Genomic DNA, 19007 nt, shown 5'->3' on the forward strand with positions numbered 1-19007 from the left:
GTTTTAATATGCCATCGTCGTTTTGTTTAAACGATTTCTTCAGAAGAAAGGAAATATTGTGAGTGATAATGTCCTTAAAAACGACCGGGGTTTTGGAACCTTGCATCTGTCACGACTAATGTACAATATTTGCTGAGTTGACTTCAAAAATATATGGCCTCATTTGTGATCTGTTGCCATTTGTTTGCATCAGCGGGAATGTCGATGAAAATCAGGCTGTTGTTATTAGAGTTTCTCGACATGTCTCTTGCTTATCACACCACAGAAACACGAGCGCTACTGTGCAGCCTGTGATATTTGTTGGAACCGAGCTCCCCTTTCCTAATAGACCGCTCCACTGTTTCGTAGGATAAGTGGTAGGTAAAAGCAGGGTGGTAGACAGAGAAACCGGGAGCTTTAAATGTAAATAATTGTAATACTTCTGCATAATACTTCAGTGTTAAATTCGTACAGTGCACATTAGACTGAATGATTCCACGCTTTTCATTGAGAGACGCATTAACCCGTCCTAAACCAGTCTCGTAAAGCCAAACTGCCAGACGCACAGCCAAATGTACAGTAATTGCTCACGTCCAAAATCGCTTGCCCTGTTCGTGTAGGATTTGGTAGGTAGCTGAGCCTGGATCCCCCACACTTACAAAGTTTTTTTGAAGTTCGGAAATGGATTGGGGTGTCAGAATCTGAATTTGTCCCCAGCTGTGGCGTGCTTGTCTACACCCGTGCTCACTGCTCTATTTTGAGGCGAGGATGGATCGGCACCTGTTCCTCTTAATCTGGATCCTTTGACAGCTTCTTTTCCTGCTCGACTGTCAGTCTCGTCCTCTTTTTGCTTCTGAGCTTCCGAGCTCCGGGCGTGTTGCATTTTAGGCACTGAGCCGAGCTCCAGTTTCGACTGCCTGCAGTTTCTGTGCTTGTATCTGGGGTTCTCCTCGCTGTCTCCGTTTAGTTTCAGAGGGTTCGCACAGGAATATTGTAAAATCAGAAGTTTGTCATGGCTGAAGCTGGACGTCCAGAAGAGCCGGTCGAGGATGAGTTCAGTGGATTGATCAGGACCAGAACTGGTAAGAAAGAAACTTTAGAATTTAGGCAATGTAAGCGGGAGTTGGAGGCAGATAAAGCAGATACTTGCCTCGATTTATTCCTTATAACGTTGGCCTTTCAATTACTTCTCGACATTTTTTTCTATTAAAGTTCAATTTCGATGAACGTTTCGTTAATCCCCTTTTGCGTTTTGCAATGTCGTCTCTGTGTACGCAATTAAGTGTGAAAAGGTACTGTAATTTCTTTCGCCTCGTCGATCTGAAGAGTTTTTTCCCCCTAACTGCAACAAGTGGCAACTATTTAGCCGATTTGCCGTGACATTTGGAAAGATTGCAGTTTGGAGAACGCCTGTGTATTCAGGCATTTGTAGTAGCTATTATTAGCAACACATTGAATGTGTTTACTTATTACGCCATGTGCACTGAAGAAGACTATTTGAGAATATGAATGCAGGTGCTCAATTCAAGGACACGCAAGTCACATCTTCCTCGCTGCACGTGGGAGGGCGAGTTTTTATTTAGTTGGAGATAACGGGGCGGCAAAGTTTAAGACCTACTAATTTACGAGAATGGTTCTGCGCTTTTCGCTCTTAATTGATTAATAATTGGAACTATTAACTGGGAAGATTGAGACTATTGCTGCTCTGATTGAATTAGGACAATCCACCCAAACCCGTAAATAGCAACATTTCTGTAGTTTTCCCCTAGTGTGAAGTTACAGTGATCCAGGTTTGGAAACCCGCTGTGCGATGCGACACACATGGGCTACAAAGCTCCAGAAACAACTTTTGTTTAAATAATAATACGCGCTTTAATACAGTATACAGTATATATACCTTACATAATGCCACATACTGTCTTGCCATACTGTGGACTCGCAGTTCGTGATTTTGACTTGGCTTTAATCTTGAATGAGTGTTAAATTACTGGAGGTAATGATACAGTATACTTATTTGATTGTTTTGTTATATTTTAACTTTGTGTTGATCATAAACTTTTTTTTTACTGTATGTAAGGGTATTGTTTGATACAAAGGTATCAATAACAAAACACCTAAGATGATGCTGCATGAATGTCAAAGTAAATTTCAAAGTACTGTATACGGTAATCAGTACCGACAAAACCTGTGGAGCATGGATGATGTTTTTCTCTTTCTCATCCATCTTTTGAGGTGTGAGATGCCATGCACACTGTAGTTTGTCTTGGTTTATGTAATATGTCATGGTTCGTCTATACTTGCATTACACAGTAGAAAGCTATAGGCATACATCTTGGTCATACTGTGTGAATGCAGATGAAAAAAGCCATAGAGGCACTGTATGTATCGCAGAGATCATCTGAGTATCCACTATACCATTGTGCTATTTCCTCGACTATTTCAAGTCAGGATGCAATAGAACAACATGCATGTACAGTAAGCCTCTAGAGGAATTTGTATAAATGGTCTAACATTGAATCACTTTGGCTTCTGAGTTGAGTCTCCTTACTTGCAGCATACTTCGCACAACTAGGGCTTGTGTGGTGCAGAACCGAATAAAAGCTATGCAGATTGATGGTCTGAACAACATTTGTGATTTCTTTTACTGTAGTTTAAGTGGAGGACACACATTTACAGTATAATTTGGCATGTCACACACAAGATGATATTAATATATCTGGCCAGAATGTGTGCGTCACTCTGTCTGTGTCTGTCCTGTGATGGACTGGCGTCCCTTCCAGGGTGTATCCTGCCTTGTGCCCGTTGCTTGCTGGGACAGGCCTCGGCTCCCCTGCGACCCTGTATTGGATACAGACATTTAAGAATGGATGGACTGCTTGGCCATTTCATTTGTAATGGGGAGAATATGTTTGATTTCTAGTTTTTATTATTTTTTCTTTAGAAATCTGGCAGTAGATTTGTCATTCTACTGTATGTTTGGGAGAAGAACATAGACTCCTTATGTTTTATAACCTACAGTACTTCAATAAGTTATGCTGGAATGGTTGCATTACAGTACATTGTATAATTTTTCCACTCACCTGCTGACCGGTGAAACTGGGTAACATGTCAGGATTGTACTTTGTTATATGATTTGTGATGATGTACGCTGTCATGTGTAAAGTGATCTTACTGTATCATGCCTCTCTTGCTGACCTGACTTAAGCAGAGATGCACTTCTCAAGCAGACCTTGTGATGTACAGCCAAAAACCTCTTTTTCACTGCAAGCAAAAATGGAAATAGTCATGGGACCAATACTGACCATCATGCACATACTGTACAGTAGCTAGCAAGTTAAACAGCCACAGGCCATGAGGTTTTATCTAGTATTCATGGTATAGCCCCATTTCTGGCCAATTTAAGGTTACAAATGGGCAAGCAAATAAAAAACAAGCCATTACTGAGCTCTGATAAACTAATAAAAGCCTTAACATATTTGTTTTTTTCAAACATAGCCGTACAAAGATTTTGCATATATTGTAAAGCAATAAAACAATCATAAATAATACATTTAAATCTACTGTATATAACCAGTCCTTGGATGCCTTGATACATCCACAGAAGAAGCTTCAAGAAATAGCTGTGCCGCATGGAGAACACCTTGCCTTAGAAAGAGCATGTTATTCTTCAAAGATGTTAAATAATCTTGATACCTTCAATACCAGGGATGACAGATTGAGCCCTAGTTATTTATTCTTCTGAAATATGCTGTGTGAATCTAAACTGTAGTATAGCAATTTTCATCTACTCTGCACTGAGGGAAAAGAAAACCTTTGTGAGTGTTTTGATTTGAGTCTGTGGTATCTTTTTTAAACTCTGATATACAAAAAGAGTTGATTTTGACCAAAGTGCTTAGATTGCAGGTGTTTTTTTTAAAAAGGCTTTGAAGTTAAGCTCTAATTTACAGCTCCATGTTTTTAACAACATGCGCATCAGAGAAATACCACCTGTTTTCACTCCATTTTTTGTCTTCTTTACCTCTCACTTACTTTTTTCAAATCATTCTTAAAAATCAGATGCATGTAAAATGAAGTATGTAATGAATTAGGTCATCAATTATAATGCCTCTCACAAGAGGACTACCCAGCCTCTGAATTTATACTCAGCATACAAATATTAGACAACTGATCACTGCAAGATGTAAAATTAATGTTATGTGGCCCATGTGCTGTTTTTAAGTACTGTATGTAAAATAGATATATCTTCTGAATGTATTTATATCTCTGTGAAATATAAGGTATGTGTAGTTGTGTCCTATAAGCTTTTGAAATTTTGATGCTTTGTCCCAAATTCCACAGAATCATGAGTGTTTAGTATGAAGTACTGTACAAAACCATCCATGCTCATCAAAGTTTGATTAATTAGAATGATTAAAGTATATTGTTGTAGAGATCTAGGCTTTGTGAAGGCTGGGAATTACAGTTAGTCTGTTTCACACATTTGGCCTTTATGATCTGCTGTGATAGTCTAACATAAAACAATTTATTTCCTCTCTATTTTTGTACGAACTGTCATTTTTGTAATACACTTACTGTTTATTAAAACAAACTGGACAGAAAGAATCCCTTTTCTTGAAGAAGAGACAGTCTTGAAGTATTAATCATTTACTGTTTCTGTCTCTGGCAGAACTGAGCAACGTGAATACTTTGTGGTTTATCTGATTTATTAGTCTTGCCATGTAGTTCCAAATAATCAGTACTTCCCTGTTTAATGCCTTTTTGTTTTTTTCTGTATTGTATGTGCTGTGCTAAGTAACTCTAATTATTCAGTTAAGTCTTTTTTTCATTAATGGTTCTCGTCTGGACCAGAAGACGTGAAGAGTTTCCTGGTCCAGTCTTACTGATGTCGAAGTGCCTCACTAAATGAGGAATCACCATCAGTGTAGTGTTCACTCAGATGCCAAAACACTGGTTAATCAACATTCTGTGGAGCATGGAATCTTCTTTAGTCTAGTGTTCTATTATTTTAATCATTACCTTGGGTTGTATTTCAAGAATCATGCAGGAGAAACAAAGAAAAAAGCGAAAAACTTTTTCCGTGCACTCTATGTGGTACTGTATAAGGCTACACCTTGCTGTTTCCTGTGCGTATAATAATAATCATAATAATAAACTTTATTTTATATAGTTCAGGTGGGTAGCTACGTCAGCATGCGTAGGCTGCAAAGGAACAAGTAATAGGTTTATTCCATGCTGAAAAAAAGAAGAAAGAGAACACAACGTTTCGGCCGTGGAGCCTTCTTCAGGTGTGTGTTGACGCACCTGAAGAAGGCTCCACGGCCGAAACGTTGTGTTCTCTTTCTTCTTTTTTTCAGCATGGAATAAACCTATTACTTGTTCCTTTATTTTATATAGTGCATTTAAAGGTGGCTTCTCAGTGCTTAACAGAATGCCAAGGGCAACAACAACAATAAAAAATAAACAAAAAATACACAAGATTAACACGATGAGAATACGCAGAGGAGACAGTAGACGGTGGTACTGAATACAGTGGGAGCAGAGGGGTAAAGAATGGAACCTTCTAAAGAAGGTTATGAGTCTGGATTTGAAGGAGTTTAGAGAAGGTGAGTCTCTGATATCCTTGGGGAGAGAGTTCCAGAGCTTAGGGGCATAACAGGAGAAGGCCCTGTCACCCACAGAGTGTAGATGGGCTTGGAGGACAGTTAGGAGACCAGAATTATAGGAGCGAAGGTTGCAAGATGGGGAGTAGGGTGATAATATAGTAGCACACTTACTGTAGAAACAGTGGAAATCCAAAGAGACAGCACATAATACCTATAAGATTTGTTTGCTGTATTTTTTGCTTTTGATCTTCATTTTATCCAGTACATTTATATTTTTCATCCACTGAGGATTAGACATTCTTATTTTACATTCTCATGTTATAAATTGATATTTTTTTTTTTACTAAATATACTGCACTTAGCACCAGGTTTTACTCACATATAATTATTAGGTTTTTGTGACACAAACTCCCGGTTTAACAGGCCTTTCCATTGAGCCTCCTGTAGTGCAGAAGAGTTCTGCAAGATGGAAGGTAGCGTTTCAGACTTCAGAAGCAGACGAATCGATTTACACGCTGGTTGCAATGAAAACATCTGAAACATCTGTTTGGGTAAAGAGAAGCTGTAAGGATGGTGGAATGCGTGAGCTCGTTACTCCCTAGCACTTTGGATTGAATGGTCTTTCTGTTCACCAAGAAACCTAAAGAGAATTTTAACAGGCTCTTAACTTATCAAAACATTTTTTTCTACCTTCTGCGAGGCTCCTTTGCACTGAAACAGTACATTCCAATGGCCTTTGCCTTCTCAATTCTAACTTTAAAGATGTGATCTTCTTGTAACATTCTGAATGCTCTGGGTGACTGCTGTTTGAAGAAGTGAAGTGCCTGGTAAAAATGTACTGACAGTATGACATACAGTATGTTGGATGCTCTACAAACCCAGGTGCAACTCAGGGTGGGGACGGGGTGGTCATAGAGTTTAACATGCAAAGACATTTGCTGCATGACTCAAAATCCTGGGCTGTTTCAGGTGCAGAGACACGAGAGCAAACCCAGTCTAAAACGTCAGAATTGCTCTTCAGTTCGCTGACACTGTTGGAAATCTAAGGATAACAGTGATAGAACCATCTTTCATATGAATGACTGCTTTAAAATGCATTGATACATGGAAAATATTCATAAATATCATTACCGCTACAGTTAAGCCTTCCTTGAAATTTGATTTTCAAATGGTAAAAATTAAAAAGCAAATGGCAGAATCATAGTCTCTGAAACAATATTTCATTAGAGGAAATATGTTAGCTCGGTAGTGGTGTTAGGTTTGAGATAGAATTATTATTAGAGTAGAATGCTTTTTTGGAAGTTGATTCAAGGAAAAAACATACCCTGTTCTAAACAAAGGAATATTTCAGCGATTTGAATAAGCTCAATTTTAATACAAGTAAGCCTAATTGCATGCCAGCTGTGCACATTGTAGAGGCATGTGATCTTCTTCAGGCTCAAAAACCGCCTCTGTATCAGGAGATTTCATTATAATGGGCTTTCACCAGGCATTACTGACTCCTGGGTTATGTAAATCACACTTCTACGTATCCCATTTTGTATTTAATGATCCACAATATTCACGAAACCCCATCTCATTTTGTAGAAGTCAGTAACTTGATATGATGATTTTGGTCATTTTCAATTTTATTTTATTCACAGGACGCAGGAAATAAAAAATCTCTTCATCAGGATTGAGATGCAGTCATCACAGGCGCAAGCCAGTATTGTGGAGTTCTTGAAAACTGCTAAGACAGTGGTTTTCTTGAAGTCCAGCTTTTACTCTCAATTTAAGGAAGGAAACTTTGTGAGCACAGTCTTTGGACCCAGCAATTGCCTGAAAGTATCTGGTAAAGTCCTGGATTTCAAATTGAATCCTGTGAGATAATAATAGCAACTAAAATATTACCTTTGAAGTTATTTTTTTTAAAATCAGGTTTGAAAAGGATTCATTGAGCAAAGCAATGCTATTTGTTCTCTATTGCTGGTACAGAATGTCTGACTGAGGGCTGTTTGAGAACACATGGATGTTCATCTGCAGCAAAGTGAGTCTCGCCAAGAAGAGACTACAGAGTTGGAAAATCTCTTGCTTAATTTTTATTAGAAACATTTGCAGGTGTACTGTTAATTTTGCTCTAGTAATCTGTAATACAGAATACAGAAAAATTATAAATTGTTAGCCACATGTTTCTCTGTGGATATTTTTTTAAGTCTACTTTTAGGAACACTGGAAGCCTTTTGACACATCAGATAATTGTATTTTCCATTTCAAAATGTCTGAGTAGGTTTATAACTTGCTTAGCTTTTAAGGCTCCAAACTAAGTGGATTTAAGGCCAGATCACAGTACAGTGAAAATCACTACTCTGTCTTGGAGGAATGCTGCTTCTAACCTGAAGAAGACCACACACAGCTACTGGTTGCACTGTATGTACTGTATGTACTGTACAGAGCGGTGGCCCTGTGGCTAAGGATCTGTGCCTGTGACTGGAAGGTTGCCGGTTCAAATCCCGTGGCCGGCAGAGGAATCCTACTCTGTTGTGCCCCTGAGCAAGGCCCTTAACCCTAACTGCTCCAGGGGCGCTGTACAATGGCTGACCCTGCGCTCTGACCCCCAGCTTCTCTCTCCCTGTTATTATTATTATTATTATTATTATTATTACCGTATGTACAGTAACTTTTTTTTTCTCTACAAGCTGTGTCTCATGGTATCAAGGAAACATCGCAGTTTAAACAGATACAGTATTTTGACTGGACCCAAGGATAACATGGAGAGTTGCAAAGTATGGGGCATTGTTGATCTGGATGTAACTGGTTCAGGTTAATAAAAAAAACGAACGCTTATCGATTTCTATCATGAACTTGTGTAGAGAGGGTTTCAATAAATTGGCTGCACTTGTCGATACTTCAGATGTTGTGCAGGGATAATAATCAGAAATGAGATGCATGTGAGCAGCTCAGCGATATACTGTATGCATTTTAAAATTGCAGGAATTCCTCCTTTCATTCCAGACAACACTGATGTTCAATCAGCTAAATCAAATGTGTTATTCACGGTATAATTCAAGAACTTCCAGTACATTCATATTCTTTGCAGGAATCCTTTGTACATTTATTCAGCTGTATCAACAGGTCCAGTGGCTCTTTCTTTTATTGTGATATTGTATATACAGTATGTGATGCGAATCGTGAAAAACTCCCAATTTGACAGACCCTCACATTTATCACCAGAAGTTGCACAGTATCCATTATGTAATTTACATTTGATTTTCCGTAAACATTGCAGCTCCTGTAATGAAACTGTCTTGAATTCCAAGTTATGAACATTCAAGCTCATGAGAGTTTCATTTTTTGGAGATTTTCAAGATGTGTTTGCATTTCACTGTTATCTTTCCTGCGGGGTATAAACAACACCAAAATATTTCCTTAATTTAGAGTTCCTTGGTTTTCTCCCTGATCCCTTAAAGGAATCTCTTCTCTTTTGTGCAGAACATCCGATTATCAAGTACAATATTAATATAATGTGTTCATGACTCCTCCAGATTAAAGACTACTTAATTTTAAATATTTCCCTTACCACTGCCAAAGGTACAAATGACTTTTTCTGGAAGCCTCAGGTTTTTCCAGTGCAAGAGCATGTGTTTTGTTTGGTTTGTGTTTTAAGCAGCCCTGACTCACATACCTCCCATCTTTAACATCAGTTTTTATAAATGTCATGGCAATCAGAGAAATGGCTACATGCTTTGCAGTAAACTGCTTTTTTTGCTGTATTATTCTCCAGCCAGTATTTTTTGCACCAGCATGAAGAAAAAACTTTTGGATTTGCCATAAGTTATGTTGAAATGCCTGTTATTTTGGCTGTGTAACTGGTTCATCTGTGAGGGATAAATCTGAAAGACAGCTGAGAGTTTCCTTACCTACAGTAACTCAGCATTACCTGTGGATACAAAGTAGTTATGATACAGTAAGGTCTCGACACTCGTGAAGGTTTGGTGCAATGAACCATCTCTAATAGCCAAATTTGCATTATCACCAAGTCCATCCATATGCCATTGTATAATCTCCTATGAAAAACAGTACATAGTATGTATGGTTAAAAGATATAAGTAGCCTTCCCTTATATGATAAAGTACTAATACTGTACATTGGCTTTGTATCCAGTGGATGTCCACGTTTTCTCTCTCTGCCTCTATCATTAGCACAACCCACTGTAATGAAATGGACAGTAAAACTGTCAGAGAGCCTGTACAGTCGTCTCCAGCCTGTCATTCCCCGCACTGCTGACACAGAACCTGGAGCGTTCGCTACCACGCAGAAGCAGGAGCGCACTTGTTTGAGGTGCGGGGGCTGGGTAGTGGGTACTCAGGCCAGGGGCAGGAAGAGATTCACTCACTCTCCAGGCTAGCCTTCGAAAATCTGCTCTGCTCTTCGTTCATCCAAGACTCCAATGTCCATACTGAATCGTGAATATCCGACTTCACAAATGTTAGATTAGTAGATTTCAAGATTCTGCTGGATTGATATTGGTTACTTCAGATGTTGATGGTGATTCATCTGGTACTGTATCTTCTACAATTTACTGACAACAGCTTCTGTTTACTTGTCATTACAAATGACACATAACACACAATAACAGTTACTTTGTTTCACAATAAAAAAAACCTGCTTGAGTGTAATTACCCAATTAAAGGAAAGAACCATCGCACATGCTTTGGAATAAAGCCTGAGTTAAAATACAACATACTTCATTGAAAATTAGGGTTAACTTTTGCCCATGGTCCATCTGTAGTTATGCCTCTGTGAATTCACTGTATTTGAACTAATATTCACCTTATGTAGTGAAAGTCTCTATTGTTTTTATTGGTTTTCAGATTGGTAGTACTCTATATTCATTGCTACTCATCCCAAATGTATTTAGGATCACCATGATCACTGACTTAAGCTGTTTTAAGTTAAAAAGACTATTAAACTTTGAATAAGAAAGTATTATGATGTGCATATTTTAAACTAACATGTTATCCATATAATCTACAGTTTTCTTCAAATATATGCAGTACACAGCATGTTTATATTTATGTTACAGTATGTTTATGTCAAATTGTTACAACCTTTAACTAAACTGCTTCTAATAATATTGTGGTAACTGCCAAATGAAAAAAGCCACATATATCAATTTTCAGTGATGTCTAACAATGATAGTTTTCTCAGTGTAAATGCAAGTGATGTTTCAGCGATGTATTGTAATGAATGGATTTTCACGTCTTCATTTCTGACTGTTACCTGGGTACAGTATATAAAGCACCTGAGCTGCTGTCACGCCCTCTGCAGCCAGAGGGCGCTCCTTCCCTGTCCTGTCCCTAGTTTTCCGGTCTGCTGTCCTTCCGGTCCCTCTCTTTCCCTTGGCCTATATATTTCCGGGTCTTGCACTCTGCTCTCGCTCAGCATTGATGTTCGGATGTCCTGAGACCCGCCTAGCACCAGGGCGCCCCACGTCCGCTCCCTGAGGGCATAGGTTTCTATACGGCATTCCTGAACTCTTCCTGAACTCCTGGGCCTTTTTCCCGTCTCGCCGCTACGCATATGGGTCTTTTTCCGCTCTCCTGCTCCCCACGGCTAGTCCCTTTGGACGTCCGTGACAGCTGCTTAGGCTTTGGGGTTACAAGAATGGCACACTTGGCTTCTGTGGTTTGGCAAAAACACCAGGGTAGTTCCACCATTACTGGCACTGGCGGCGACTGTTGCCCTGTGACTGGTGTAGTATTTATCCTTTGGCTTTTAAAGTACTTATTGAATATTTGAGAGTTTTGTTTGCTGTTAGAATCTGATTTGGCTGTAGAATATCCTGGTATGACATCAGTAACACAAAGAAAGTGGTCACAGTGCATTCTATTGGGGTGTCAATTCTGCAATACCCAGAGTCTGTGGTAGGTTGGATGAGGAAATAGAAGTATCTGCTCCGGCCAGTGTGTGCCTCAGATTTGCACTATTGCATATGGATATCTTCCGTTTGGTTTCTGGTCTGAACTCCTAACACCTGTATAAATAATAAGCCAATACAATTTCTACATGTTGTGCACAGAGAAGCCCCAGGGTAATGTTATATCTTTTTTTTCTCCAACTAGTGTTGTTTTTTGATGGTGCTAAGATGTTACAAGAATGCAGTGGGAGGCAAAAGACATTTCCAGTATTTCTTTCACATTTCGCAATTTATACCTCTGATTATATGTGTGTCTTCTATGTGTCTATATCAAATAATGTCGAGAGACAAGTTGTTTAAAGAGCTGTTTCACTTGCAGTTTCAGGTAATTGCTGAAAGTTTAGCTTTTCCAACCTCGTGTATTTGCCAGAGCTCTGCATTCTGATGAGATTCAAGAAACTGAGGGCTTAGACAAGCACAAGATTACCATAGGAAACGAAACTGGGCCTTTTAAATGAGTTTGGGTCACTAAGGTTTTCTCCACTGTGTAAATTGTGTAGAAGTATCCAAATCAAACAGATACAAGTATAAACCTTATGCTACAATCACATGTCCAAGTTGTTTTAAAATCTAACATGTATGCATATTCTGCCTAGGAAGGTCAGGAAACATTTGGCCAGTATGGTGGTTAGATTTATTTACAGTATACAGTATATATATTTTAGTTAACTATGAGATGGAATTTTATTCTGAAAGCAGAGTTCTCCATGCTCTCACTGCCTAGCTTATTTTTCATCACGAAACTGTATCGTGCAAACAGAAACAATGTCTGCAGTTTGCTGTGGTCTAGAAGTGGGAAAATTATACCAAGTATGTTGTCCATGTAATCAGTTCAAATAACAGGTGAAAAATGCAAATGTACTTTGCTGATTCTTTAGTTTCTCATGAACTGTTGCTACAGGAAAGCTCAGCTGCCATCTGAACTACTTGTTTAAATGTTAAAATTAAGACGAAAGCCTTGTTTTAAGGACAACCAGCATGCGTGCCTTTGTTCACGTTAGGTGTGTTCAGTTGGTGGTAAACAGTAAATTGATTCAGTTATTTGTGGGAATTGGCTTTCGTTAGTGCCCAGTGCTGTCTTATGTGACTAATAAATTGTCAATCATTACAGCCAGTTATGAGACATTTGGCTGTATCATGGTGTTTGCTCAAATCCTAGTGACCACGGCTCTCCTATTTTCACAAATCTCTCTGAACTGCAGGACTGAATATTTTTTCAAGCTAATTAAGCATTAGGGCATTGAAGAATAGATTTCTTCAAGTGATGTACTGATGCGATAAAAAAGACAAAAAAGCACAAGGATATTTTTGTACAATATTGATTTGCAATGGAGACAGGCGTTTGTTTTTATTCAGTAGCTCTGGAACAAAAAGGCTGGCCTCTGAAACCTAATAAGAAATACACCAACTGGAGCTTGAATAATGCTCTTTTACTCAGAATATCTTGTGCCATATTGTACATTGTGGTTTTCCATGATTGCCTTAAAAATGTTCAAATAAACTGAGCTTCTATTGGAACAGTGCAAGTAAACATCTTACAAAAGGGGCTCAGTCCGTTAGCGTTTGACTGAATTGGTCATGCTGGCAAAACTAGTTTCATCAATCAAAGATTGATGATGTGTAATTTGCATTTTCTAGGCTCAATAAATAAATCATATTTAAAAGGATTTCACCAGCTCCTTCTCACTTTTTCTCCAAAATACATTCATGTTTTTCCACCAGCTGTTTTCTTGAGACATTTTGCATCCTTCTGTAAAAACTAGCATTTTGAAACTGTGTTTATATAGTATGTCAAATATTCCTCAAATCATGTCAGAGGTATATAGTCAGACCCTTGTTTTTCTTAGGATTGTTTTGGTTCAGCTTTACGATCACTAATACAAGTGTGCTGTCAGCTAACTGTAGAATTTTAGAATTGGTTCTAATACATGTTGTGATTAAACCATTATACACACATAAGAAAAGTAATTAGAGTGACCATAGGAAATGCATAAATGCTTTGCAGTTGTCAAGATACTAGGTTTAATATGTAAACTTGGTGCACAGTCTGATTTTGAAGGGCTTCGTAAATGCCTAACTCTACCAGATACAGTACCACATGTTTCTGCGATTGGGGGTCAGAGGATGGCATCATGCTGACAAATGGTGAATCATATGATGGGTGCTGTATATAACCCTTACAGCTATACAGAGCATTACAGAGTTGTATTAAGACCTTATACCAAGCAAATATATTTCTTTTACTGCAAATAAAAAAGAACTGGTCGCACTTTGCTAGACTTAAAATGACAAATACTGGTCGTCTGGTTTTCAGCCACAGGATTGAAAGGGATACTGAAATGGTTCGCTGGTGTGTACAGATGAATCTACTGTATGTACTCTCTAAAATGTGCTAGATGAAAACTCTCAAGTGGTCCTCACCACTTTTGAGCTCTGTCCTCTGAAAGAGACGCTTTTTTTGTAGTTTGGTCTTAACGTATGGGAAGGCCCACCAAAGAGAGCACCCTTCTGTCCAAAGTTTTATTTTACTTTATATGTGCAGGTGTGTTTTTTTTTCCACATTTTAACTGAATTGATATTGCATCTTCTAACCATGACATTTATTGCAATTTTCATTTTCCAGTGCTTTCTTGGCATTTGCAGGCGGAAGACTCACATCTTCCCTCGATCATTCCTGGTTAGGCAGCTGTCTTTTCCGCTGCTGAGTTTCAAATGCCCCACTCCTGTTCCATCATATGCTCTTAGTAATCTTTTTAGCAGATGCCATGATGTGAAAATCCACCTGTGTAAAGGGTATCAGACCAGAACAGCTGTTCACTGCGTTCTCCACCCTTCCGTTTAGGACTCTGAGATCAGCTTCGTCAGTCTCCCTCCTCTTTAAATCCTCCTTCTGAAGGGCTTAATATTGAAATAGTACACTAATTGTTTCAAACCCATGAACTCAAATTACATTAATAAAATCATAGACTAATATCAAGGAATACAAAGAATATTCACTACAGAACTGCAATAAAACAGACCTTAGCAGGAGTATAATATTTGAATCAGTTTAATTTACATTGAACTTTCCTTGGCCATTAGACTCAGATGGCCTCCCCTTGTTTGCAACGTCTCAATTAGACACTGTGATCCGACTGTGCTTCCAGTGAGCTCCTTGTTAAATGTATTCCTTTGCTCTTCATATTCTAGTTTCAAATGTTCTTTTGAAACTGTAGTCACCTGATTATACTGACTGAGAAGGCTATGTTGAAGGGATCTCTGTCACATTCAGGGTCTCTGTTAACTGGTAAATGTGCCAACTTGAAGATTGCAAAGGCCGTTTCCTTGTCAGAAGAATTGTTACAGCCAGCTACGAACAGCGAATATCACTAATTGCCAGACAGGATTATGAACAGACGGGGAATTGAGTGTTTGAGTGAGTGAGTCAGTTTTTTGTTGTTACAAGGAGTCTTCCCCTTTCTCTTAACAAGGAAAGGTTTCCATTATACTGCCATTCTATCATGTCAAATATGAGATTGAAGAGACAATCTGAATTAAATTCAGCAAAGCTTTAGTTAAATACCAGATTAATATTCTGCTTAATTAAAAATTGTCACTAGAAATGGATTTCCTCTATATTTTCATGTTCAAAACCCACAACAGCAGTTTTTTTTTTCCTAGTGGAAATGCTACACTCCCCCTTCTGTTCTCCATGTGAAGAGTACTAATTTCTTTTACTTTGATATGAAAAACAGCAAAATAGCCAGTGGCAGGATTTTTTTGTACAGGCTTTAATTTTGTTTTGTTTTTCCCTCTGTCGCCCTATAAATAGAAGACTTTGAAAGAACAGAAAATAATCTAAAGATTAAAGCTGGCCAGTATGACTGCTCATGTTTAGCTTTGCTAAGCATAATTACTGGCCTACACGGTACTGTACATCCCAGCACATATACAGTAGTTATTTCGGACAGAGTGGTACTGGGAATGTCCTTTTGGAATTCCAGAACATAATTTAGCCATCTGTGCACAAGGGGAAATCCCTGTATATGCTCACTCTGTAACTATAGCATCCAAATTTGTGATTCAACCTTTTTATCGATCAGTGGAATTTATAACAGAGGTCTGAAAGCAAGATTGGAGTCTTATTTTTTTTTCTTCCGCTCACCTACTGTTATAGATAGTGAACCCAGTATGTACTGTAGGATACGTGTAGCCGACGACACCAAGGGTTCAGCCCAGGGGCACCACTTTCGTCAATAAACTCCGTCCAATATCCCGGGGCGCCTCCGTCTTCCACACAGAGGAAAGGAACAAATCTGCATGTAGTCCCATCATAGCCCATTAGCTATTCTCCAGTCCCATTAGACCTTGTTTACCCACACAAGGAAAATGAGGTCAGAGCTCCTCCGACTGACCTGCAGACCGAACCATGTGTTTTTTGAGATGCTGCAAGCTCTGCTAAATGGAGCATCAATTCAGGGAGTGGTGCCCCCCTCACGGATGTCGCTATCAGCCTGCAAGCTCCTGGAATGACTCTGTTGAACTGCTGGTGTCTCACCTTCAAGAACGTCTGTTTATGCCGTGTTTGCTTTGGCCTGGGGGGGGTCCCTTGATCAGAAACCATTGTAAAGTTTATCTTGACTTACCTACTGTAGGTAAGATGTGGGTTAATGACTGTCAATAAAGAGTACAGAAACACACAATATACAGTAAGATCACGTTAAGAACATCAAGAAGAGGAAGAAAGGAGAAGAAACTAGGGGCCGGCAGGAAGGAAATGAGAGACAAGAGTCTGGAACAGCTGGGACTTGGAGCTTGTGCCAGGCAAGAGCTCCTACTTCATGATCATCCAAACCAAACCTGACTGCAGCTAAGTATTTGAATAATAATGGTAATGAAACCTTGCTAGAGAGAGCCTGCTATTCTGTGTTTTAGGGAACTTGGATGTCCTGGGTAAAAGATACCTTAGTTAGAAAAGTCTTTCCTGTTTAGGGTGCATTTTTGTGGACAGGGATATAGGCTCCCATTTATTTTGTGGCATTCGGTGTGCAGAGAGATTTAACTGCAGGTTGTGTTGTATTTAGTTAGAAGGCAGCTCAACTCGTACAGTATGTGGCCTCTGTAGGCATATTAAGAGGTCAATGCTTGGTAGTGGTCTGGGGTTTTCTGTGAGAGATGTCTGAAATGCCTTGTTTGTAAATACTGTAAATAGAGTAACTTGTTTGTTGAATGTTGTGTGTCTGTAGTGTAGTTTGTGTTTTGTCATTGTAAGAAATATTTGTTTTAACCAAGTGTGCCTGGATTATTACTCCTCTCAACAAAGCTGTGCCAGAGAGCAAAGAATTCACGTGCCTCCAATTGTACCAACCGCTCGGGTATATTCTGGAAATCACTTACAAGCAAGAGGTTCTGAATATTTATTTTACTTATTGACTAAACTGCTCGGTCAGTTCCTGAGATTAACCATTTCTGTACCCCCCCCCATTGTAACAATATCATCACTCTACTGAACATTGAGCGAGGCACAATCATTTTCTGCTGCTTTTGCTTTCAAAGTCAATTAAGCCCATTTTGTGATGATTGCAATGCTTGAGTTTTTTTCTTGAAAATTGAATTGTGGGCCACGTTAATGCCTTTTACAGTTCTGAAGGGTCTAGACCTAGTCTATGTGTTAATCCATTTTGCACTGTGTACTAAAGAGAATATACTGATAATGCATCTGCTTTTAAGGCAGAACTGAGAGCTCCTGTTTATGTTTCATGCCATAAGATCAAATGTGAGCTGATGCAAGTCTGATTTAATTTTGGAGGAAAGCTTTTATCTTCCTTATCTTAAGAGTATCTTTTGCAGTAAAAGAAATACTACAGATGAGATTGTTAGCCCTACAATAAAAGGCTTTAATGCATTTTGTTGACTGGTGCTTAGTTTCTATGTGTGAGCTCTGACTCATAATGGGTGTGCAGCAATATTAAACCAGAAATATTAGTCTTTAAAATATAGCGTTTGAACACGTTTATGTGGACGATGGGGGTTATTCATTCTTGCTTATTTTACAGTTTTATAAGTAGGTTCCTTTCAGATAACTGGCTGAATGCTATTATATTAGCATTTGTTTTGTATAAACCTCAAATTAGACCTTAAGGTTCTTTTTTTCACAAGTAAGAATAATAAAATAAGTGAAATAACTTTCTAATTAGTATTAGACTTCCCCACTGACAATGCTTAAACCTCCCTCTTTTGATTTCATTTAAATAATTCCTTACACTTATATAGCTCTTTTCTGGACACTCCACTTAAAGCACTTTACAGGTAATGGGGATCCCCTCCACCACCACTAGTGTGTGGCTTCACCTGGATGATGTGACGGCAGCAAGAGTGCACCAGTACGCTCACTGCAGTTCAGAGATGGGGATTATTTGGAGGACATGACTGGAAAAGGCCAATAGAAAACTTTTTTGCAGGATGCCATGGTAACACCCCTCCTTTTTTCGAGAAACGCTCCGGGATTTTTAATGACCACAGACAGTCAGGACCTCAGTTTCACGTCTCATCCAAGTGATGGCACCTTTTTACAGTATAGTGTCCCCATCACTATACTGGGCATTAGGATGCATACAGACTGCAGGGTGAGCGCCCCCTGCTGGCCCCACTAACACCTCTTCCAGCAGCAGCCTTAGTTTTTCCCAGGATGTGTCCCATCCAGGTACTGACATGGCTCACACCTGATGAGCTTTAGTGGGCTGCCATTTGTGAGTTGCAGCTGCTAACTATTGCAATGAACCTACCTAGCAAGGAATTTCAAAATATGTTTCTTCATTATTTTGAAGCACAAAACAATATTTTCTGCCACGAAACAGTGTGCACTATTAACACATTTACACAAAAAGTAGTCTTAAAATAATTTAGTTGTGCTATGAGTGGGTACAGCCTACCAAGATGAGCAAAAATGTAGTGTTCACCTCAACTTCTGCCTCTGCTCATAATCCTATGCTATCTAGAGTCTATTTGCTAAAAAATATTCTTTGTACTTCCCTGTACATACTGTACAATGCTGTCTTGATAACGTTTACCTTTAATATTCAGGATTAACAAGTTAAAAAATCGGTAACTACTGTATATGTCGAAAAACACCATACAATGAAAAAAATCAAGCGAATAGTCAAGTCTGATTTCATTCTCTATTTAACAGTTAGATGTTTCTGCATCTTCTGTCTCATTTTGCATTGCTGGCAGGTTTCATCATCCTCGTTATTTTTTGTTGACTTATTAATCTTACACTTTTTTATTGAAATCAACGGTCGTTAGTATTTATTCATGCAGCTGGGCATTTTACTGAAGCAAAATGAGTGATGTACTTTGCACAAGGGCGCAACAGCAGTGTGCTGCCTGTAATATGAACCCACAACATTTCTGTTATGAGTTTAGAGCTTAACGTATTTCTACTCCACGCTGCTGCCTTGCTCAACAATTCTGCAGTACTTCCATGATTG

General features: G+C 38.9%; 1 protein-coding gene across 1 annotated transcript in view; it reads left to right on the plus strand.

The window, feature by feature from the left end:
- The first annotated feature begins 659 nt into the window (after window positions 1-659).
- dmd (dystrophin) overlaps window positions 660-19007 on the plus strand; it is a 726399-nt gene continuing 708051 nt past the window's right edge. Inside the window, exon 1 of the mRNA XM_015364174.2 lies at window positions 660-1061. Coding sequence (XP_015219660.1) covers window positions 992-1061 — 70 coding nt within the window. The 5' untranslated portion in view covers window positions 660-991. The remainder of the gene's footprint in view (window positions 1062-19007) is intronic.

Source organism: Lepisosteus oculatus, chromosome 15 (genome assembly GCF_040954835.1).
Source record: "Lepisosteus oculatus isolate fLepOcu1 chromosome 15, fLepOcu1.hap2, whole genome shotgun sequence".
Taxonomy (NCBI): Eukaryota; Metazoa; Chordata; class Actinopteri; order Semionotiformes; family Lepisosteidae; genus Lepisosteus; species Lepisosteus oculatus.